This window comes from Arvicanthis niloticus, chromosome 10, assembly GCF_011762505.2.
Source record: "Arvicanthis niloticus isolate mArvNil1 chromosome 10, mArvNil1.pat.X, whole genome shotgun sequence".
NCBI classification, from domain to species: domain Eukaryota; kingdom Metazoa; phylum Chordata; class Mammalia; order Rodentia; family Muridae; genus Arvicanthis; species Arvicanthis niloticus.
In genome coordinates, this window is record NC_047667.1 from 61637663 (window position 1) to 61662345 (window position 24683).

Genomic DNA, 24683 nt, shown 5'->3' on the forward strand with positions numbered 1-24683 from the left:
TATGAGTGTACATGTAGTGTGTGGTGTGTGAGTGTATGTGCATGTGTGTGCATGTGTGTGTGTGTATGATGCTATGATATCCATGTAAAAGTTAGAGAACAGTTTGCAAAAGTCTGTCCTGTTTTTTAACCATATGGGTCTCAAGATCCAACTTAGATCACCAGGCCCATAGCTTTATCTGTTGGACTATCTTGCCAGCCCATTTTTGTGAGACAAAGTCTCACAACATTTTAGACTAGCCTCAAACTCTCTGACTTTGAACTTAAAAATATACTTATTTATTATTTTATATGTAGGAGCATTTGTCTTACATGTATTTATGTGCACCAAATGCAAATCTTTGGATGTCAGAAGAGGGCATTGGAACCTCTGTGATTAAATTACAAATGGTGTGAGCTAACTTTGGGTAATGGGAATTGAAGCCAGGTATTCTGGATAAGCAGTCCCTGGTTTATATAGTTCTAGGAATTGAAACCAGAGTTTTCTGCAACTGAGCAATGTCTCCATCCCTAGTTTGTTTTATTAAAAGTAGTTTGCAAATGTAGAAAGCATACATGCATAAACCCTCCGTAAATAGTTCTTCCAACTGAGTGTTCAAACTCCGGAGTTTATGGAGGACATTGTGTGTGTGTGTGTGTGTGTGTGTGTGTGTGTGTGTGTGTGTGTATGTGTGTGTTCATGTTGAAGGATGAATAAATGAATAAAAAGAGAGCAGAAACCCCAAATAAACAGAAAATAAAAGGTAAGAGAACAAAGGAGGACAGTATGATAAAGTCAGTAGGTGATGATTTCGGTCTGTGTGGGTGTCCTAGGGCTCCCTGGGGAGATTTAGGTCTGTGTGGGTATCACAGGGCTCCCTGGGCAGACAGTAGTTAAGCTGAGAATTGACTGACAACATAGTCAGTTAACCCCACATCTCTTAATCCCTACCCTTCATTATTAAGAAAAGAAAACTCTCATAATTATTTAGATCACAACTTAAATTAAATAAATGTAAATTCTAACTCTGGGGTGAATTGGTGGAAGGTACTAAGCTACTACATAAGCCTAATTACATTTCCGTGGGCAGGAAGTCATACTAATTTATAAATATCCATTGTTGTAAGAATTAGGAGATCTGCTTAGCTGGGAGCATCCTGGGGGAGACAATGGGTGCTATGCTGCTCTTTCTCAGTTAGATACTGTAACCATGGTAATTCTCCACCTCACCTTTTAATTGTCTCCTCCTCTAATACCTCCCTTCATGCTTGATTCTTTTTTAAACAATTACTGAAAGTACTTGTAAACTCATTACTTTTCCCTTCTAATGAGCAAAATAAACAAATGGACGCTTTTCATACCAAGAATTTTTGTCGGGCCCTCATACATCTGAGGTCTGTCGGCCTTTATGGACATCGAAATATACCAACACACGGTTACACTGAGTCTCCAGATAGCTTCCAACAGTGCTGCATACCAGGGGAAAAAATAGCTTGGGACAAAATATTTAGACTAAATAAGTATGACTTATAAAAGAATATATAGATATGTGTGTGTGTTATATTCTGAAAAATTATATATAGTATATATGTTAATATATTAATTACATTATTAATATATAATTACTCAGAATACCCATTAGATTTGACAATATATGCTATGTATTATACACTACTATATACTAATATATTATATATATATAAAATTTTCTAGACTATATATATATATACAAATTTATTCTATGTATTTGTTTTCTAGAATTTTGCAATCAAATCCTACTTTCTAATTTTCCATAAGATTATAAAAAATTTTATCAAATCAATAGCAAGAGAAAGTTTTTTTTCCCAGTTGAGAGTAAAAGCACAGCATTGACTATTTCTGCATTTGACCTACCCTGATTTTTAATCAGTGCTCACAGAGCTTTAAGAGTAACCCTTTAAGGGGAGACAGAGATGGCTCAGTGGGGTTAAGAGTGTTTGCTATGCTTCTAAAGGACTTGTGTTCAGTTCCGAGTACTTATGGAGGGAAGCTCACAATTTTCTGCAACTGAAATTGTGATGAAATCTTCCTTTCTGGAAATCATGGTCTCTCTAGGGATCTACACAAACACACACATGCATGCATACAAACATACATTCACAATCCACACATGTACACACCACACACACATACAAGTACACATATATACTACACACACATACATACCCCACACATATAAACACACATACACACTACATATATACACACACACAGAAACGTACACAGATACACACATATATACATACATACATACATACATACATACATAAACACACAGAGGGATGCCCAGACACACAAAAAGGTTTTAAAATTTTTAATGAGTGACATTTAATAGATTCTACTTTATTTATTTATACATTGTTCAAGGTAAACTAAATGTATGTTTTTCTCCATTCCTGAGACAAGACTCTAGATGTGAAATGTCTAACCTGCATTGGTACAGAAGAGACCTCTAAACCAGGAGCACTTTGTGACCACATTCTCCATTCTAGAATGCCTTCAAGGTCAGATTTCATGAGCCATGTATCTGAAAGATGTTAAAGAGACCATTGGCTTTCTTTGAACAAATTCTCTTCTTAGTATTATCTGGAGTTGAGAAGAATAAACTGACCTGCAATGGGGAGAAGATGTGAGCTTATGGAGCACACATTGTAAAAACTTGGCATCTAGGTTGGAGAGGAGATACAGTCTATAACGTGCTTGCTTGCCGTGCAAGCTGGAGGATCCAAGTTTCATCCCCAGAAACCATGTAAAAAGCATGTGCTTACAATCTAAGCCCTGAGCAGATGTAGACAAAGGATTCTTAGAACTGGATTGTTGGCCAGTCTATCTCAATCAGTGAGCAATAGCTACTATAAGCAAAACTGTTTCAAAAATAGTAGTGGATAATAGAGGAATGATACCAGACATCAACCTCTGATTTCCAAATGCCCTTGTACATGTGTTCACACACACACACACACACACACACACACACACAAATATAAAGTATTGCAACAATAAAACCATTTATTTAATAGAGCAGTTCATCTTAAAATTTTATCAGCTGTAACTCAAACAATGAGTGCTATTTGATTCTGTTTATTGATGCAACTCTATTTTTTTGTACAAATGACATGGGATCCTTAAAACAGCAGTTAGGGCTGAACTGAACAAAGACATTATGTCTGGACCTGTGGAGGACTTGAGTGAGAATCACCTGACTGGGTGAACAGTGAGCTTACCCATTGCAGAATTGCTTTGTTCCCTGAGTTCAGAAGGAGAACGTTACCTGCCCTTGTCATTACTCCCGTTCAGGCACAGGGGGTGCTGAATGATGTTCTGCTTAATTGCTACCATTTAAAGATCTATAAAAGCGACACTGGATAGAATTTGAAGTAGAAAGGGTAATTTTTGAACTCATGCATTAAAATGTTCACTAAGCCAGATGTGGAGAGCCACGCCCATAAACCCATCCCTCAGGAAGCTGAGGTTTGGGAGGATTGCCACAAGTTTGAGGCCAGCCTGGGCTACATGCTTCAGGGACAGTCAAAGCTGCTGAGTGAGACTTGCTGACAGCAAAACCAAATGAGATAGACGAACATAATTGTCCCAAATAATCTTCACTTACCACTAAAAGAACATGAATGAGTTTTGGGCAGCAAAGGCAATATTCTGATTTTATATAATGAAAGCAGGTCCTCATTCTAGACTCATGAAGGCAATCAGATCTTATGAGGACAGAGATGTAAGAGAGGGGTGTGTGTCCGCATCATTTGAAGGCTTGGGGAATTTTTTCTCACAGCCTCTGAGCTTTTCAGTTCTCCTCAGGCTACTTGCTTACCACTCTCATACTTTGATGACATGAGACACAGAGCTTAACTCATCCAGAGGAAACTGAGCAAGCCCCCAGCAGGCAGTAATTATAGTTCCAGGGAAGGATAGCACTGCAGGGAATAAAACAGGGAAGGAAAACAGAAACGTCTTTTCTGGAGTTTACATTCTAGATAGAGAACAGGATGAAACAAGACCTGACATGATGGGAATGGATAAGAATGATCTGAGAAGAGAGGAAGTAAATGGGGTGGCAAGGTGGCACAGTGGTTACAGCTCTTGTCCCAGGAGCAGGAGTTCAAATATTCAGAATTTAAAGAAAGCAAGGCAGGTAGCATGCACCTGTAGTGTCAGAGCTTCTGTGAGAAAGACTGGAGGCAAAAAGACAGAACAACCCTCAAGGGCCTTGTCTGAAATTAGAAGAAAGGGAAAGACAGACAATCAAAGTGGCTTTACTTACCTCTATGTTTAAACCACAGCACAAATACACATATATAAAAGGATTGAAAACCAAAATGAAAAATACAGAAAAGGAAGAAGGAAGGAAGAAAAGGAAGAAAGGAAGGAGGGAGGAAGTAAAATAGGGAGGGAAGAAGAGAGAGAAAGAAAAAAGGAGGAAGGGGAGGGAATGAGGGGAGAGGAGAGAGGAGAACCTTAGCAGACAGAAGCCTAGTCTAGAGATTTCAGGCTTTGGGTAGTGTGTGAGGTAGTGCTAGATTTTTGGTTGTTGGCGGCGATGGCGACTTTTTGGGTTTTGTTCTTGTTTTTTTGTTGGTTTGTTTGTTCTTGTTTTGTCAACTTGACAAAAGCTAATGGTATTTGCAAAGAGGGATATCAGTTGAGAAAATGCCTCCAACAGACTGCCTGTAGGCAAATCTGTAGGACATTTTCTTAGTTATGATTGATGTGGGAGGGCCCAGACCCCTGTGGATGATACCAATAATGCTCCTTGGGCATTCAAGAGGGCAGGTTGAGCAAGCCGCGTGTTAGACAACAGGTAAGCAATAGCCCCGCTGGCTTCTGTCTTGGTTCTTGCCTCCAGGTTCCTGTCTTATATTCCCTCTGTGACTTCCCTTCAAAATAGACTGTAAGTCATAAGAAGAAATAAATCCTTTCTTCAGGATGTTACCCTTGGTCATGGTGTTTATTGAAGAAATAGAAAAGTAACCAATACAGGTAGCATTGAGAAGGACTTTGGTAAGCAAATATTTGAAGAATATCCTGAAAAGGTGGCTGAATGGCATTGGAACATCCTAACAGAGCTGAGCTGCAGAGGCAGAGAGACCTTTGGTGGTGGTGCTGGTGGTTGGTGGTTGTTGTTGTTTGTCTTTTACAGTGAGTATCAGCTCATATTCACTTCTAAATACCCCTGTCACTTACCTGTCCCTGTCAGCTGCAGTTCCTTGGGGGAGAAAAAAACTGACTTTAGAACTAAGGCAGGAAAGTAAAAATAAACAGACCTAGATAACCTTCTTATATCAGAAAGCAAGGATATGTGGGGGGGGGGGGGGATGAGAGGAGGGGAGGGGGGAGGGGAGGGAGAGAGAGAGGATGTTGTGACCTAGAATCTATCAGGTATGTCACACAGTTCAGCTTTACAAGCCTCTACTGTCCAAACATGGATCCACATAGATGTGGAATTCTGTATTGAAGGCAGGCCTGGTGGTGTTGGCCTGTCATAGTGGGTATTTAAGAGGCTGAGACAGGGCTATGCAAGTTTGAAGTCAACTTGTGCAAGCGCAACCTAATGGGACTCTATCTCAAAATACAAAGCAGAACGAGAACTAGAGACACAGACAGCTTAGTGGTAAATTGCTTGTCTAATATATATTCAACTCTGGGTTTAATCTACAGGACCGCCAAGAATGCACTGAAAGTGTGGTGGTTTGAGTAGGAGTGACCCCATAGGCTCATGGTTTGAATAACAGTGGCCTCCATAGTCTCCTGTAGTTGAATGCTTAGTCATCTGGGAGTGGATTAGAATGGTTAGGAGGTGTGGTCTTGTTAGAGGAAATCTTTCTGTTTTACTCTCTCTTCTTGTTCTTGTTTTTCTTGTTTTCTTGTTCTTCTTCCTCCTCCTCCTCCCCTTCCTCCTTCTCTTTTTCCCTCTCTCCTCCTTCCTTTTATTCCTCAGTCCTTCTTTCCTTCCTTTCCTCCTTTTTCTCTGTCTCCTTCTTCTTCCTTTCCTTCCTCTCTCCTCCATGGATCAGAATCTTGTCACTATGCTTCCTACCATAACCACTCCAGAGAGTCACAGAGGAAAGATGTAGCCGCCTGCAGCCACAAGACAACTGGATTCACCTGAAAGGGGGGCTGGGAATGAAAGGGGAAGGAGAGCGAGCGAGAAGAGATGAGGCCAAGACAAAAGTTCTCTGATCAAGGCCCCAAGCTTTAATGTTCAGCTCTCAATTTAAAGGGGAAGACCCAACCCATAACCCCTCCTGGTTTCAGATGGGTGGGGTAATCCATAGTCTGTTCCAGGTCGTGGCCGGAGATGTCTCAAGGCAAGCCCAGGGGCAGTTCTGCTTCTGTGTTCCAGGCAGCCAAGATGGGTAATTCCACCTAGATCCTGTCACTTGACCTTGTTGTGGTAAACAAGGTCTCTCCAGGCTTGCTCACGGTGGGGGGAAGGTACAGAAAGACTCAATGGATGGCTCTAATGAACTCAATGACTCTTCCTTCCAGATGCTGACTGGATTTCAGTGGCAGATTAAAACTGCCTGATTCAAACTGGCTCTGGGACACTCAGGCTTCTGAGACCTTGAATGGATTTTGTTGTTTTCAGTTCTCTCACTAATTCTCATTATCATGTCAGATGTTCTTAATAGTCCTAAATATTCAGACAGATACCTCTATGGAAACAACTTGCTCTCACACAGAGACACTATGGTGCTCAAGAGCCAGTGAGATGCTGTTGGTGAAAGTTAGAGATACAATCCAATAAAATGTGTGAGAAAAAACACATTTAGATTTAAAATGACAAGCAGTTGTGCAGGATGGAATTCCATGTGGTCTCAGAGAGGGGAATATAACATACGTGAGATTTTAAAAATAACTTTATGGAGTTTTGGGAACAAATTGTCTTATGCTTAAGAACTACAGAGAGTATTGTGGGATCTTTTATGCAAATCTAGTTTTTTTTTTCACTTAGGAATAGATGTTTCTATTTTAGAGCAACTTTTATTTCAGAAAGTCTCAGACTGGTTTTTCCTCTATCGGGTTGGTTTCAATTCTGGTTCATGCCACGATGATTTTCTTTCCAACTGAATTCCTTAACACTGGAGACGGCTTTCAGTGTATTTGTATAACCCATTATCTCTCTTAAAGGTGAATTTGAATTTAAGTTGTGTTGCCAAACACTTCATGTTAAATCTATTTAAAAAGATGTTATTCTGGGTCTGGAAAGATGGCTCAGTTTTAAGAACACTTGCTGCTCTTGCAGAAGACCTGGGTTGAGTTCTCAGCATCCATATGATGGCTCATGATTGTAATTCTAGTTCCAGGGGATCCCACTCCCTCTTCTGGTCCCAAGGGTACCAGGCACACAAGGGATGCAAATGCTTGTAGAAAGGCAGCACTCATGCTCATAGAATAAGATAAATATTTTTTAAATGGTTTTTTTTTTTTTTTTTTTCAAAATTCCTAAGATAGTTTGACTTTAAGATGAGGCTACCAGAATTAAGGAAAATGGCTTTCTTGGGATGCTGTGACTTTTTCCAAGGAATATTCTAAATATATGCTGTATGTACACACACGAAACCTCTAAGGTACCTTGCCACATGTTTCATTCAAAAGACAGTGCTCTGTTGGCCACACTAAAATTCAGTATTTGAGTTCAAAACAACGAATATCATTTATGGTGATCCAAACATCACCTGATAGGTTAAAGTTCTTGTTATCGCATATAGCCTCTTGAGAGAGTAATATGTGGCTGGTGTTTCTATTCTAAATAGATTTGTCTATAGCTTTTCTTTACTAACTGCTCACTAATATATGGATTTCTTTTTCGGAAAAAAATGTATGTTTATGCGTATGTGGGTATGTCTATATGTTCAGGTCTTGTTTGGCAGACATGTTGGTGAGACTTTCTGGGTGTAGCCTCTGACTACTAAAAGACACAATCTCACACAAAGCTCCCTATTCCTCTGGCCCTTTCAGTCTCTTCTTCTGCAATGATCTCTGAACCGTAAACATGGGAGTGTTTTGTAGACATATCCATTGAGATTGGGCTCTACAACTTTGAGGTAGGCAGCTGTAGTTTTCTGTAATGGTCTCTGCAAAGAGATGTTTCTCTTGCTAAGAAACACAAACTACACTTATCTGTGGGAATAAGGACAAGTATACAATGTGGTTAGAGATTATACTGCTGTAGTAAAGTGGTGGTTGTAGGTTCTCTCCAATGTCCATGACTTCACTGGTCCTTAGTAGTTGTCTAGGTGTCCAGTGCCAGGGATGGTCTCCCTCTTCTTGAGTGGGTACTTAGTCTGGTTAGACAGCGGTGGTTACTGGCAGGGATTGTCCCATTGGTTCATTCTTATGATTATTTTATCATGCTGGTTATTGTTGTCAGTCAGAAGTATCATAGCTGGATACTGATGATTGTTTCCCTCCTTTGGAAACCTGCATGACACATTCTGGTACCATGAAAGAAGTCCCAGGGAGGAGACATTCAGGTCAAATCCAGCTTGGGTTTTCCAGGTCCCAGGTCCAAACTGCACAATGTCTTCAGTAAGAGGATCTGGCCTTCCCTAGACAACCAAGCATAACAGAAATAGTCTATGGTGTTTGCAATTCTCTTGAACAACCACGACCAACAACTCAAGAGAAAACAAAAGCTTCTCATAACCCGGGGTGTTGTAATTTTTGTCAGTCTATGTCTCTTAATGTGAGTACTGCTAGCTAAGACAGAAAATAATTCATTCAATACACATGTATATAATAAAATAAATATGTAAGTATATATAAAATAAAATTTACATACAGACTTACATGTATTCTAGGGTTTTTGAGAGTTACATCATGTAGTCAGTTCAGGCTGGCATTTAGCTGTGGCTATCTTTCTATCCTAGCATCACAAGTGCTGGGATTGCCGGTGTGCACCTCTGAACCCTTCTTGTTGTGTCCTTTAAAGTGTATTCTTTACTAATCAGGCATAAAAATAGGAGGATAGTGCCTAGAACTCTATTGCTATTTTCATGTACCACCCCCCTTGTTGGGTTAAAGTGTGGGGGGAGTGTCCCACTGCTGCCCTGCCACAGGAGGGGGGCTAGGGCCACTGGGGGAGGCAGGACATGTGGAATTTGACTGCACTAACCCTGTGCCAGTGCCGGGTGGGTGTCGAGTTGTGACAAGCTGCTGCGGGGACACTGCTTCAGAGGTGGGGAAGCACAGTCTGAGGTCCTTGGGGAGCTGAAGCTAGCTAGGGGTTGGGGGTTCCCGGGCCTGCAGGGAGGCCAGGGACCATCTGGTTCTCAGGCTTTCAGGCACCCAGGTGCTGCTAGAATGGACTGGCCCATGGCTGAAGGGGAGACAGAGAGAGAAGCTCCGGCTGCGCCCGGGCAAGGAGAGTCCTTGGCTTGTCCCCGAAGTTTGGCTTGGCTTGGAGGTCACTGAGAGGTCTTCTGCGGGAGATTAGATGGTGGCACTGTAAGTGAAGGCCTTCTCCATGGCTCCCCACAGTGGATCCCGATGAAAAAGAAATAGTCCATGTTTTTAAGATGTTTATTGTCATGGTAGAAAGTAGATGAGAAACCTTACCCCATTTTCTCAGGGCAGGCCTGAGGTTAAATAACTTTTGTAGGGAGGAGGGTCTGGGAAGAAAAGCTTAATTGGCTAAGCCCTTCTGGTCTTTAGGTACCTCATTAATATAGAGATCTGTCTTGAGGCCCCATGGCCTGTAGTCACATCCTCTACCTGTGGAAGGGGCGAGGGGTGTTGTCCTACGTGACTGAAGGACACAAATCTATGGAGGACTGCGGGCCTTGTGTCAGGAGCCTGGATTCTGGGGGTGTGGTGAAATGTATGCCATCCCTCAGGATCACCTGGGGTCCTTGAGGATTTCTAGCCTGTGCTCGACCAGAAACCAGGCTGCCTTTCAAAGTCCTACATACCCTCTTTCACTCAAATGGAAAAGTCTAGCCTCTTATGGGGCATATTGTTGAGCAGCTAAGTAGTGGTTAAAATAGAATAAGGAGCTCCTATGAAAAAAAGGCTTGAGAACGGCTCATACGTATTTCCATGTTCTTGCAGACTCCTTAAGGGGGTCAGCTTAAAGCCCTCTGCAAATGCTGCTGGATTTGCCAATTTACTCCTTCAAAAAGCACATCAACTAATATGTGCAGGCTGCTCTCATCTGCCCAGGGACAGAGAATGAGAGCTAGAGGAGGGTTTTGCAAGAAGCTTTCTCTTCACAAATCAGAAATCCCACTGTATACATTTCTATTCCCCTCAATAACCAGCAAGGGGGAGCCCTGGGATGAGCTATTACAAAAAGGCCACTATTGTCTCCATGGTGTCACTGCGATGGCACTCCAGATCAGAATTGTAAAATAGTTTGGACAATCTTGTAACATAAAACATGGTTCAGAAAACCAAAGATTTAATCTTATTTATAGAAAGATGGTTGGTCGGGGAGGGCTTGGTGTGGGGAGAGCAGCTTGGGATCACCATGAATCATTTTTAAAGGGCCAGGCAAGCGAAACCATCTTCCGGAATTTGCTGTGACTGACACTGAATTCTTCTACTAACCAAAGGCATGATGAGTTGATAAAAACAGAAGGTGATGAAGGTCTTGGACAGCGGAGGCAGATAGAAAGCAGAAAATCAAAAGCGTGGTTTCTATCTGACTCGAAATAAAGGTAGCCTTAAACTTGTAAAAGACAACATTTTTATTTGAATGATATGACAGAGCTGTCACAGGAGTGCTACCTGCTATAAAGAAAGCACAAGAATTATCACCTTTATTAGAGCACTGGCACCGGGCTTCAGCCATACATTTCTAACTTCTGTCCCTCTGCACAGACAATTTTCTTTTCTTAAATAAACTGTCATGCTCCTGTTAATATATTGTTGACTCTCTCAAGCTCTGAGAATACTGCTGATATAAAACATGTATATGTTAGATTGGTAATAGTATCTTTAGTGTAACTGACGAGAACAAATGTGTTTCCCTCATGGCTGTGCTAATGTGATAAAGGAAAATTGGCTGTTCATCAGTTTTTGGGCTGGGTAAAGACAGTAGAGATGGAACTGCGTTCTTTTTTATGCATTAATACCACCGGGAACTTTCCTCTAGTTATATTTCATGTAGGCTGCATGTTGTGCAAAGATGCTGTAAAACATGAGATAATACTACAAATAACAAACTGGAAGAGCCTGTATCTTTCATAACGATAACAGTCAAACACCAAATAACAGTAGCCGGCTGAGAAAAATGGGATGCAAGGGGGATAAAAAGGCGCGCCCCTACTATTCAGTGGAGAGAAATAGATCTGGGCTCATGAGGAACAGTATATGACTTTAGGTCTATTCAGCTTTGTTTAAAATGGACTCTCATGCAATTCTGGCTCAGTCTATTTCAGAAAGGACACACTAAAATGAAAGAAGTTGGCTACAAGGAAAAATTACAATGGTGCCTAAGTTTTTTTTTTAAAAAAAACAGGAGATTCATTTTTACCAGTCTCATCCCTGACCCCTAGGTTCCTGAGTTTGGTTTTTGAGTTAGGGGAACTCTGGAAAGGTACTCCTATGGCAAGAATTCACGTAATAATGTAAAGGTTTTTACCTTGCTTCAATGTTGCAAAGCCTTTTTAACGGAGACACTGTTGAGATAGTTTAGAAGAATCAGTGGCTGGAGGAGGGTTGGGGGGGCGGGGTATGGGGTGGCCTTGATCAAAATACATTATATGCATGTATGAAATTCTTAAACACCAATAAGTAATAAAGACGCACATTGACACAGTGACTTAGAAATAGTCATAAAGCCACACCAGACTTATAGCAATGTTTATCTGGTAAAGGTCTGCTTGCTCTTTGATCTCAGATATACATTGTTGTCTTTTACTATTGAAGTCGTACACCAGACTAGTGAATCTGTTTTATCAATGAACCTACTGTAAACCTTACTCAGACTTCATTATCTGTCAAACTCCATCTTAGAATAACCCCAATCTAGAATAATTCCCAAGGTGGAACCCCATTAAAGTATTAAACATCAGCCTTTTAATTGCATAATGGTCTATCTCCAATTCCTTCCTCCTTCTTTCATCTGGTCCCTTCCTCCTCTCAGGCCTTTTTCTTTCCACTTGAGTTGCTTCGATAATTTGAATGCCTTTTACAGTCGGCGACATGTCAACAGACAGACTGTTTTGTAGACACTCTAGTTGGTGCCTAAACAGCAGTTGGTTTATTCTGAATCCATGTGTAATCATCAATGATTGTGAAAAACTACAATCTAGAAGATATTGCCTCCAAAATGTTGACTGATTGGTGACTCATATCATACAGCATGTTCGTTTCTTTATGCTGGAACCCAGAAGTCATCAGATTGCAATCAGTGGTTCGTATCTGCCTGGTCACCTGGTTTTGTGTTTAACGATAAACTGAAACCTAATCAAGCCTAGTTCTTCAAGTACCTTTGATGGCTTCTCTGCCAATGCTACATCAGAGCTGATGGCACGTAAGGAACTATTTAGCCACCACGCCAAATTCTTTAACTTGCAATATCCTGTGGGTATTTATTGGAAGAGTTGGCTCTCCTCTGATACAGATAGCTGTTAGACTGTTTGATTTTTATCAGCTTAGAATGTAATTGGCAAAATTTTAATATTATTTTATAATGGGAAAGCACATTTGAAATCATCAGCTGTACTCCAGTACCTAAAGAAACACATTAATGATAAGCATTTTGCACTAGTCACTCAGGTAATACCCACTTCTTGGATATATCTGGGTTTGGCTATCTCTTCCTTTATGTATTAATTTGTTTCCAAGTGTAGACACAATATCATTAGCAGTAAAGAAATAACACAACCCTCAGAAATCTCTAAGAGCCTAGCTATCAATCTGTGCACATACACATGGCAACACTGTGCAAACCCCACGAATACCCCAGAATACGTCACCATAGCATGAAAATTTCAGTGTGTAGATTCATATCGGGGTTTGTAACATTCTGTCCTGCTATTAAAATAAATTGCTTCCATTTTACACCCGAAGGAAACTGAGAAAGAGTGAAATGCCTTGAAGAAAAGATAGAAAGGCTGTGGGCAAGCTGTTCAAGCCAAGCAAAAGTTTGTGCACTTGATGACAGGGTTAATTCTTACAGGTGCATCAGATGGAAATCAGCTTCTTTGTGGACGGTTTGGAGGAGAACAGTACTGCATTTGATACAAGAACTCTCCGTGATTCAATTACAGACTCAGCCTCCAGCACTGTACAAATAGGACAGAGTTTAAACGGTAAGATTTTTGTCTTCGGAATTCTATTTCGTGTTAGTCAATTGCAGGTCCTGGTTTTGAAAAGCAAACAAATATTAATCATGTATTTAGATGTATTCTGTTCCTAGGGCTACTGTAACAGATTTCCACCAATGCCTAGAAGTTTAGGAGAATTGGAATTGATACTTATGTGTTTCAATGCCTGCCACCTGTGATGGGGAGTCAGTACTGTGGTTCCTTCTAGACTATCTGAAAGTGGACAGCTACTCCACACCTCTGTCCTGGTTGCAGCCGGCAGACCTAGCCAGTTTACTTATGACTGTGCAGTTCCACTTTGCCTTTACTTGGTTTCCTCTGCATTTCTCCCTTTATTTCCTTATAAGGAAAGCTGTCATCAAATTAAAGAGCCATCTCATTCAGGGTAAGTTCCACCTCAAGATCCTTAATGCCACTCACAAAGAACTTCCTTCTAAGGAGCCACAGTTTACAGTCACCCCATGGACACATCTTTTGAGGAAAATTTTAAAATGAAAACTTCTCTATTCTGCTATCTTTAAATTATGTAAGAACTGGGAAATAGCTCAATCAGTAAGGAAACCTGAACTTGTATACCCAACACCTATATTAAAATATAATCTATGCCTGGTGTCCTGAGTCTGAATTCCCAGCTCAGAATAAAGAGATAAGTAAAATGCAGTTCAGTGGGTTCCAGGATCTGTGAGAATCCCTGCAGCAAAAAATAAACTGGAGCACTACTGAGGAAGACATCAGATGTCAACTAAGCAAACATACAGAAGTCCACTCCCTAGCCCCACATACAGGTACAACAATATATAATATTTTCCGGTTTTGACTCACTGAATTTTTATGAGGGTGTTACTAGATGGGAGCTCTAATATGTTTTATAGAAACCAAGGCATACTTTCAACATGCCCCACATCAGATCTGTGCCATTTCTATCTCCCACATGTATGGGAACATACAAATCAAAAGATAACTCACATTATAAACTGAGAAGAGTAGAAGTCAAAGTGAAAATTGTCTTGAAATACCCAACACCATCGCCTTCAAAATATTTGAACTTTAAAGTGGAAATACTATGTAATGTGTGCTTATTATCAGGAAATCCAAACAACATGGAACTCTGCGAACGAGGAAGTACACTACGCATTTCTATCCTTGGAGACACAACTTAACTTTTCATACTCTTCTAGAATTTTTATCCATACAGTGAAATGTATGGTGACAAATATACTTTCCCCAAAAGGAAATTATGACACATATGCCTTCACTAAGCTCTCTAAAAATAGACCTTTCCCCTCCAAATGGTTAAGATCCACATGTGCTGTCAGTATCCCTCCCCAACACTGTGCTTCTTCTCAGGATTTATGTTGCGTGCCACTGTGTAAATGCCACCTACTTCTAAAACAAGTGCCTGTAATGAATCTCTATATAATTTCTAATATTTCCAAAGTATCAAAAAGCTATTCGACAGAAATAATATATTAATATAAATAAACATCCAGATTTTTATCAGTATATGTGTGCATAAATTCATATGTATGTATTATATATTTGAACAGTTACCTGATTACATAGTTCCCTGATAATCTATACTTTTGTGATAATTTGCCTAGAGGCAACATGGATGCCATCTCTGACTGGCTATATAACCAGGTAAAGCTACTACTGCCTCAGTGTTCCACCAGGTTTAAGATGATGCTGATGATGCTGACAGTGGTGTTGTAAAGCTCCATGCAGCAATGCAGCGTACAGTATTAGTATGACTGATTCTCAAGCATCTGGCATGTACTAGACACCTAGAACTGCTACTTAATTGTCAAATGAGCAAATGCAATTCAAAGCACCACGTGCAGCATATACTAAATCATGGTGGTGAGTGCTGCTCTGGCTAATGTCTGCAGTTATTTCCTCAGATACATCCATAGAAGTAGAAGGGCTGGGTTGAAGTATATAGCTGCTTTATATTTTAACACATAGCTTAAAGGTTGTTCTAATGCATAGCAACAGAAAGTTGTGAGGATTTGCAACCCTTACTGAAAGGGTATTGTTGCACATACGTGTGTGTGTGTGTGTGTGTGTGTGTGTGTGTGTGTGTGATACCCCTAAGGATTCTATAAGAAAAATGCTGTTGGGTGTTGAAGTAGAGTGAGCTAGCCTTTACTCAGGTTGACTAGCTTTTCATACATCCTTTGATTTTTTTCTCTTCATTTGTAGATTCCTTATCCTTGTTATGTATCTGAAATTCCCCCATGTGATTCCTACTTATTTGAAAAATTCATTAATATGCCTAAGAATATCATGTTGAGTGTTTTCTCCAGTGTTCTATATGGCCTGCTAACTTGGTTCAAGCATCTGGGTCTATTATTGAATTCTTGGACTCATGTCAAAACACCCATACAATGTAGAATGTCAGTCCCAGGAGTATAGCTTGATTACGTGTTTGAAGATTTATTTTTATTACTTAGAATATATGTGCAGGTGAGGTGGGGCATACGTACTTGAGTGCAGGTGCTCAGAGAGACCAGAAGAGGGCATCACATCCCTAGAAACTGGAGTTGTGTGTGGTTGTGAACAGCAGACTAGGTGAATTGACCTCAGGTCTGCTTGAAAATTCTAAGCAGTCTAAACCGCTGGGCCGCCTCTCCAGCCCCTACTTCATGAGTTTAATATATTTTTATGCACCTGCATAGCTCTCTGGTGAAAATGAGTATAGAATATTTCCACTGTTTCAAAGGTCAGCACTAGCCATAGTGTGCTCTGTGTGGATGTTCACAGAAGAGTGTCAGAAGAGACTCCTGCCACTGTAGATGCCTGTTGTCTGCTCTTGAACATGCAGATAGGCAGGGAGCACACTGACTTCCTGTTATTCAGGACTGTATAAATCAGATTTAGCCATCTTGTATGTAGCAACATTCTCTAGCTTCAGAAAACACTTCCAAATAACATTCCAGAGAAAATATCACAATCAGTAATACTGAGTATTGTGACAGCTCACGACGCACCGGCATCATTGCCCTCCTTGATCCCACCAAATGGCCTGAGGTGTGTTTTCTGATGATTAATGACACTGGGAATTTTCAGACACGTGTAAATATGCTTTTCTATTCTAGATGGATTATTTTGAACTAATTTTTGAATAGATACTTTGTCTTCTTATTAATTTGTAGAAGTTCTTTACTTTTTTGAATGTGAGTCTTTGATGAACACGTGATTGTCAGGCATTATCTATCAAGAAATAGGTTATAGCTTCATTATCTTTAAAGGTAAACTTTGACACACAGTATCACTTAATGAAACCGAATTTACAGATCCTTCTTTTATACCTAACATGTTTTGTGTGTCATTACTGTACCTTTACACACTCTGATGTCATGAAGAATGTATTCTCTTATATTTTACTCTGTGTCTTTAACTTGGGTCTGTGTTCTATCTAGAGTAGGGATGTGATGTAATAGACTGACCAAGCTTTATCTTTTCTCACTTGAACAATTAAAGTAGAATTCTTTTTAGCCATTTGATCATCTCCGCATGTGTTAACACAAGTTCATTTCCCGAACTTTGTTCTCATGACCCATGTACGTTTTGGGTCAAAATGTTTAGTCTCAGTTGTTATTGCTTGAAATTTTTATGTCTTTCTGGGTAATTTCCCTATCTTTCTTCTTTTTTTTTTTTTCATGACTGTGTTGCCATTCACTTAAACTTTAAAAGTCGTGTTTCAGTTTCTGTTTAAACTTTATTAAAATCAGATTCATTGGCTCAAGGATAAGAGTGTTTACTGCTCTCTCCGGATGTGAGTTGCTTCCCAGAACCCACAGTAGAGGCTCACAACCACCTGGAACTCCAGCTCCAGGAAACACTATAGTCTCATCTACCTTCTGCATGCTTCTGCACATGTCATATCCATACATGTCTGTCTCTCTCTCTCTCTCACACACACACACACGCACACACTCGCACATGCACACAAACTCACACATGCAAGCACACATACCACATACCATGCACACACATGCACACACGCACACACATGTAAATCCTGAAATCATCGTATCAATTTGAGAGAATGGAGATGTATTCATCCAGTTCTGTAATCCATGGCAATGATAGTTTCTTCATTTCTGCAATAGTATGTTTTCCTTATAGAAAACTTTAATCTGTTATACTTATTTCTGCATGCTCACTGGGATTTACTCTTAGTTGGCATTTTCAAAATAAAAGATTTAAAGAAAACCCAGGAAGAACTTTTAGAGTTTGTGTTTATTCTCTACCTTCCTTATTAAACACCAGTTACCACCACCACCACCACCACCACCACCACCACCACCACCAGCACACTATTTTACTTTATAAAATGTTCATAATTTTGTGGTTTGACTCCAAATAGTTTAAGAACAGTGACTACATTTCTAAAGTTTTGTTTTTGACAAACAGGAATGAGTTTAAAACACTTTTAATTCTTTTATCAAAATGTATACATCCTTTAGATTATTATGGGATGATGAGATATATTATTAAAGATAGTGAAGAAAAATGTATATAAGTTATAATTCCTAGAAATGTAATTTAAAAGGTCAATATTTTGAAAATGCATTTCTCTGTATAAGCATGTGCTTCACCACAGGGCTATGCCCCAGCTCCTATAATCAATATTTAATAAAACAAGATCACAGCATTTTTTTTTAAAAAAAATCTAGCTCTTTTCAGTTTCTGATTTTCAATTTTTTATTGTGTTTAATGCATGATACACAAGTCTTTTAGAAGAACCATATGAGATCATATACATTTAAAATATACTGCTTATCATATATTAAAAGAACGATGAGTGACAGCCAGCCTTCAGTGTGGCAGGGCAGAACATAATCCAGGCATTGAAGCAGGAAGATTCTATTTTTGCTGTGAGACTAGACCATGAAAATGAGTTTGAGGCTATCCTGGGCTATGACATGGGGCAGAGAAATCTTCCTTGAATGGTTCCTGACATATCTAGTAATTTAAATTATTAATATCTTTGAATATGCATTGTCTTCCTGTGAAACAATTAGTTGGGTTGATCAAAATGATTATTATAGAGAATAAAAAGGAAAAGGTCAATATAAAACTAACATTTAAAAGAGATAACCCAGTATGGTCTTCCTCCACCCAAAGTAAAGGAAGGCCTCAATTTTTCAGCAGTGATCAACTGCCACTGAGAGCACAGTTAAGGAGTGAGGCAGCATGAGGCCCTCTCTTCTCTGTGCTGCAAACTTCAACTCTCACAAACATTTCAATGGCTTACACTGGTAAGTGCATCCTGTGAGGTCATGTGTGTAGCAGCCCTGTCATGTCCAGGAACAGATTTGCACAGCCCTCCTCCCATCATCTGGCTCTTACAGTCTTTCTGCCTCCTCTTCCAAGATGTTCTGCAGCATTTGGGGTGGAAGTGTTATAAATAGACATCTTATCAATGGGCACTCGGTAATTGCTTGTTCTTAACATTTTGAACAGTTATGAGTCTGTGCATCAACCGACACTTTCTGGAAGCTTCACTGACCAAGATTGAAAGCAGCCCCAACCTATGATACAAATAAATATTTAGAAGGGAGTTTGACAAAAACATGGGTTAGCAAGACACCATCAATAGGATCTCTACCAAAGAAACTATGGCTTCCTTGGCCATGGGTCTTATAAGACAGGGTATGAATTCCCTCCTGTGGATCAAGTTCAAATGCACTCTAGAGAGCAGCTGGCTACATCTGTGAAGTTAAGAGGAAGATATAAGATGTGTTGAGAGAAGTGGAGAAGAGCAAGAGGGAGGGGCTGAGGGGGAGGGGCTGAGGGGGAGGGACTTAGGGGAGGGGCCGAGGGAGAGGGGCTGAGGGGAGGGGCCGAGGGGGAGGGGCTGAGAGGGAGGGGATAGGCTGTGGATAAGATTAAGATGAATTGTATACAGATATAAAAACTTTAAAAATCATTTCAACTTGTATATACTGATAAACATGGGAAAAGTAAATTCGGTAGTTGGTGTTTTTTGAAAAACTTGATTTCAATAATTAGCATATTGGGAAAAAAATCAGTCCTCTGCACACAGAAAGACACATTTAAACTCTGTGAACCTTATTAGGTATTTAACCCCCACTAGTGTTTCTAAAAGTCTTCCCTCACGTTAAGTGTTGCTAAGAGTGTTTGTGAGCACTATAAATTTGTCTCCTTTGCACTGTGGGGCTGGAATGACTTGACTCTGTTCTACTTCAGTGCACTAAATGCTGAATTGATGCTTCAAAAGGCCATTCTAATCTGAAAATGATATTTATTTTTAAACTCCATGAAAAGGATTTTTTTTTTTTACCTATGATTAAAGCACAAGAAATGGGAAATGGTTTCTCACAAATATCTGTTTTTTATTACTTCTTTTTTTCCCACTCATATCATGGGTGTTTAGGAGCTGGGTGGAGGAAAGGATGTTTTTAATGTCTAGCTGCATTCTATCAGCCTATAGGTATGATGGTACCTACTGTATCTTTTCTCTAATTAGAGATGGCATGTAGCCTGGCTCATTACTTCTGCCTAATGAGCCAGGCTTCCTGCCACCTCTCTAATAAAAAAAGAGATAGGTACAGAATGTTCCTATGGACTTTCTATAAATCATTTTATTTCTTTTGTTTTCACCATTTTTTAATAAAAAAAAATTAAGTCACTATTCACCATAGTTTTGTCCATATCCAAGATGGCTTTGTTCAGAGGAGACAGCTATGCAAGACATTTCTGCCAGCTAAATTAAAGGTGCTGTCATGCAGGACCAGGCTAACTGCCTCTGCTTTCTGCAGACTGCCTCTGACATAGAACTGTCCAGTGGGGCCTCTAGCACATTGAGAAGTGTCTTTATTGGTCCTTCTGCCTCTCCCGGTTCTAGCTGCTGATAACTTCTCACCTGTGTATTGACTGCCATAGAGATTCTTCTGAGTCGAGTCATATCTGTATTTGTCATTAATTGTTCTGGGGACACATTTAGGAAATTAATAAATAAAAATAATGCTTTTCATTGGACACGTCTCCATGCATATTAATGTGGTAACTTGATTTGATCAGACTGCCTTTTAAATATAAAAATAGACCATCCATATTGTACAAGTTATTTCTCTGCTGCTATGATAAAACACAGTGACCAAGGCAACTTAGAGAAGAAAGTTTATTTAGGCTTACAGTCCCAGAGAATCTGAGTCTGTCATAGGCCTGGGGGATTAAAGGAAGACAGAGACTCAGGTCATTTGTTATGAGAGAATGCCAAAGCTTTTACTGAGCAGGTTCAATATATACACCAAGCCAGGGAAGGAAAAACAAGAACACATGAAAAAACAGGAACTCAACTGGGGGGGGGCAATGGGATGTCAAGTGTAAATTCCCTTCCTGGGGCACCATGCCTTAGTGAGGATGTTTTGATCTTAGAGGAACCGCAGAATGTTACTTAGTAGACAGCAGCATGTGGAAAGTCTCAGCCAAGGCATGGCAGCCCTACGGGGTCCTACAAAGGACAAACTCAAAATGTGCTAGTTTTTAAACTTTCAAATCCTGCCTCCAGTGACATGCTCCCTCTAACAAAAATGCACCTCTTAAGCCTCCTGAAACATCACCACCACCTGGTGAGCAAGTATTCAGATGCTGGAAACTCTGGGGACATTTTCACTCAAACTAGCATATATACCAACCAAGGCCTGGCAGCTCCTTCCTAAGGATATATTCTTTCCATTAAAGATTTAGCTCCGTGCTTCCAGCATGTCTCTAGTCTTAGCGAGTTAAGTCTGTAGTTATGAGGAGTGCCATCGATCATAATAGCTTTTTAAATTTTGGACTCAAAATTACAGAGCCAGGAGAATCACAATTTTTCCAAACTATTTCAGAAGTGACTTATAAATAGATTTTCAGTTTCCTATGGAGGTGAGGAATACCTTGTTATGTACTTAAGGGGAAAATTCTTTCTTCAAAAGACTGTTGGTCATGAGACATTAATGAGCTTTTGTTGAATATTTATAAAAGTGGACACTGGGGAAGATTGCCCAAGCTCACCCAGTTACTTTTACTTTGTGTCCATTGCTTCGGTGCATCTGAACTCACATAAGGGCTCTTGACGCTGGAGATGGAGTGTAGTGATGTTCTCAAAGTTTTATGATTTTAACCTCAAGTATGCTAGGAAATCCATCTTCTTTAATTCTCCCATGTTTTTTGCCAATTTTGAGAATGCTTTGAGAATTGCATAAAAAATAAATGGAAAAGTATATGAATCCATGAATGAATTAAGAGAGATATATGTGGGAAAAATATGGTACATGGGAACATGAGGTCACTATGCCAGCACAAGGATCTAAGTTTGCTATTCAGGATCCAAATAAGAGGTCACAATACAGTGTAGACATGCAACCCTAGTGTTGGGAAGAGAGACTGGAAGACAGGATCATTCCTAGCCTATTAGGTCAGGGAGAGATAAGAAAAAGAAAGAAAGAAAGAAAGAAAGAAAGAAAGAAAGAAAGAAAGAAAGAAAGAAAAGAAAAGGCAAAAGAAAAATAAAAACAAGAACAAAAACAAAACACCAACACACATAAACAACAACAACAACAAAAACCCAAGATGGGCAGCAATCGAGGAGTGAGGAGTGACCCTGTGGTGTCCCCTTTGGCATCTAAATGAACACACTCATGTGAACAAACATGCATGCATATGCTCACACATAGAAAACAGAAAAAAGATATATAGACGTGTAGGAGGTCAGAGTTCAACACAAAATTGATTGCAGTTCATTGCTTGAAAGTGGCATAACTGGAGTTTCAGAACAAGTAGGCAGTTGCCTGAGAGGAGATATGAACTGTCTGACTCACAGCCATGTTGGATAAGAAATATAGATTAAGAGCCAATGGGAGCTTTGTAATCATGAGTTAGTAGAACAAAGACAAGCATTTTATAATCTTGTAATTTGAGACCTACTGGCACAATAATGTATCAATAAATACGAATGGAAGGTATTGAGATATCTGACTAATTCACTGGGAATTTAAAACTTATCCAATGCTTATCATTTTACTGTTTGGCAAAGAATGAAAGGAAAAGAAAAGAAAAACCGCCAAGATAACATTATTGTGGGACGGAGCTTGGCAATCTGGCAAATGAACAAAAGTTAAATTGTGGACTTAATCAAAACATACTGATTTGGGGGCATAAAGAATCTAATTACACAATGGCTTGAATGTGTTCTCAAAATAATGTCCACTGTAGAGTTCAAGAAGCAAAGAGCTGGAGTAGTTACCATGTTGAAAAGGAAGCTGATTAAACAAATGTAACCCATTCGTCTAACAGAATGAGCAGCCTTGTGAGGACAGAGACCTAACCTGTGCATAGTCATGCAAGGGCCACAGGTGTTGTCCCCTGAGAGGCAGGAGTGTGAGGAATGACCTCTAACCTGTGTGTTGCTGAAGCACAGATATTAAATATCTGGACAGACATTTGCCAAAGCATATTTCAAATACTAACAGTGCTCCCCTCTGTGTAGAATTTAATGTGTGACCAACACATACTGCTTAATAGTTCTGGTGACCTCGCTTTCAGTAAACTATATTATACATGTTTAAAGTATTTTTAAATTCTGGATGAGAGTGACCAATGTAATCACTTCATGGAGTACGGTCTGTGAACGTAACCATGTGTTGGTTCCTAGAGCTTTGCTTTTCATAGTGTAGAAAGTGACCTTGGGACTTTTACATATTAAAATTTCATACAGGGAATGTGATGTTTGGAAAATCAATGCTTCTCCAGATATTTAGATCTTTGTATAAATGTTATGATTTTCCAAATAATTAATTATAAGCCTTCTAACCAGACAGATTGGGGGTTGACCCCCAACTCTGCCTCTTAGCACTGAGAAGGTGGAGGCTGAGTGTTGTCAGGAAGTTAGGTGATTACCAGCTGCATAACAAGTTTCAGCCAAAAAGGCAGAGAGTAAGGGAAAATGGGGGAGAGAGGGGAGGAGAGTGAAAAAGGAGAGAAAACGGGAAAGAGACACAGAGATACAGAGAGAGACAGGGAGAAAGAAAGACAGAGAGAGAGGAGACAGGGAGACAGAGGCAGAAACAGATACACACAGAGAGACAGATAGAGAGATGGGGGAAGAGGGAGAGAATTTGATTATTAGAACCACTAAAAGAGAAAAATTAAGTTAAAATACAATTAAAAGAAAATAATGTATTGAGAAAAGTAGCAAAGGGGCAATCAGATCTCCACAAAGCAGTAGGTAAATAAAGAAAAATATTTCATTTAAAAGAAGAAAAGCAAAAGGAAAAAAGGAATGAAAAGAAAAAAGAGAGGAAAAACACTGTACAATGCAACAGAGGTAAATATCTTCTCTGTGGGTCTGCCTGTCTCTGCGGTTACATGACCCTGGGCAGTAGCACGGGGCTGGTAGGTGTCTGCCCTTTGTTTCTGTACACATACCATCATGTTAGCGACAGTGCTGGGGACTGAGCTCTCAGCTCAGCAGCATACAGTGAGGACTAGAGCCATCTGCAGCCCAAAACCAAAGTTCCCTGGGTGAAGCAGACTCTAGGTGCTTTGGACACAGAAGTTGAGCTGATGATGCTTTTGTGTGTACTGGGTCCCAGGTAGCCTTGGATTCCTCAAGGAAGGCATAGCAACAGCTGCGCTGCACAGAGTGGGCACTAAACATCCTGTGTTCTTGTAGCCCAGGCTTCATTTCTTTTAATAATGTCTTTTAATTTTGATATTATACTATAATTACATCCTTTCTCCTTTCCCTTTTCTCTTCCCTAGCCTTCCCATAAAGCTTTCCCTGTTCCCTCAGAAACCCATGGCCTCTTCTTTCACTATTTTTCCAATTTTGTGTGTGTGTGTGTGTTCCTAAGTATAACCTGCTTTGTTTGTACAATATTCCTTGTATGTGTGTTCTCAGGACTGACCCTTTGATATTGGATAGCCAGATGATGCACTTTCCCTGGGTAAGACTGTCTCCCACTCTCAGCATTCCTTGGATACATAGAGTTCTTTGTCTGGGTTTGGTCCTGTCTCTGCTCATCAAGAATCAGCTCGGACTTCCACCCTATCTCAGCTGCTCCAGAGAATTGCTCTTAAAGGGACAGTGAGCTCAACTGCTCTGTGTGTCTCTGTATTGGCTTCTCTTCTGAGGCGGTAATAAAAGAATCTGACCAAGACCACTTAAGGGAGAAAGGGTTCATTTTAGGGTACAATCTTTAGATGGTCTATGTGTGTCATGGCAGGGAATTCATGACAGCAGGGATATGCATCTGATTTGTCACGTGTGTGATCAGTGAGAGCAGGAAGTGGGACCAGTCTGCAAACCCCAAATCCTACCCCAGTAACCTACATTTTCCCACAGGGCTCCACAGCACTCCCTAG

At 40.0% G+C, this 24683-nt stretch overlaps 1 protein-coding gene and 1 long non-coding RNA gene across 2 annotated transcripts in view; one reads left to right on the top strand and one right to left on the bottom strand.

Annotated features, from left to right (window-relative positions):
* Positions 1 to 24683, bottom strand: part of LOC143443736 (uncharacterized) — a 144969-nt gene that overhangs the window by 88289 nt on the left and 31997 nt on the right. The gene's annotated exons all lie outside the window — the stretch shown is intronic.
* Ush2a (usherin) overlaps positions 1 to 24683 on the top strand; it is a 681657-nt gene that overhangs the window by 42046 nt on the left and 614928 nt on the right. Inside the window, exon 4 of the mRNA XM_034512972.2 lies at positions 13157 to 13289. Within this exon, the coding sequence (XP_034368863.1) occupies positions 13157 to 13289 (133 nt within the window). The remainder of the gene's footprint in view (positions 1 to 13156; positions 13290 to 24683) is intronic.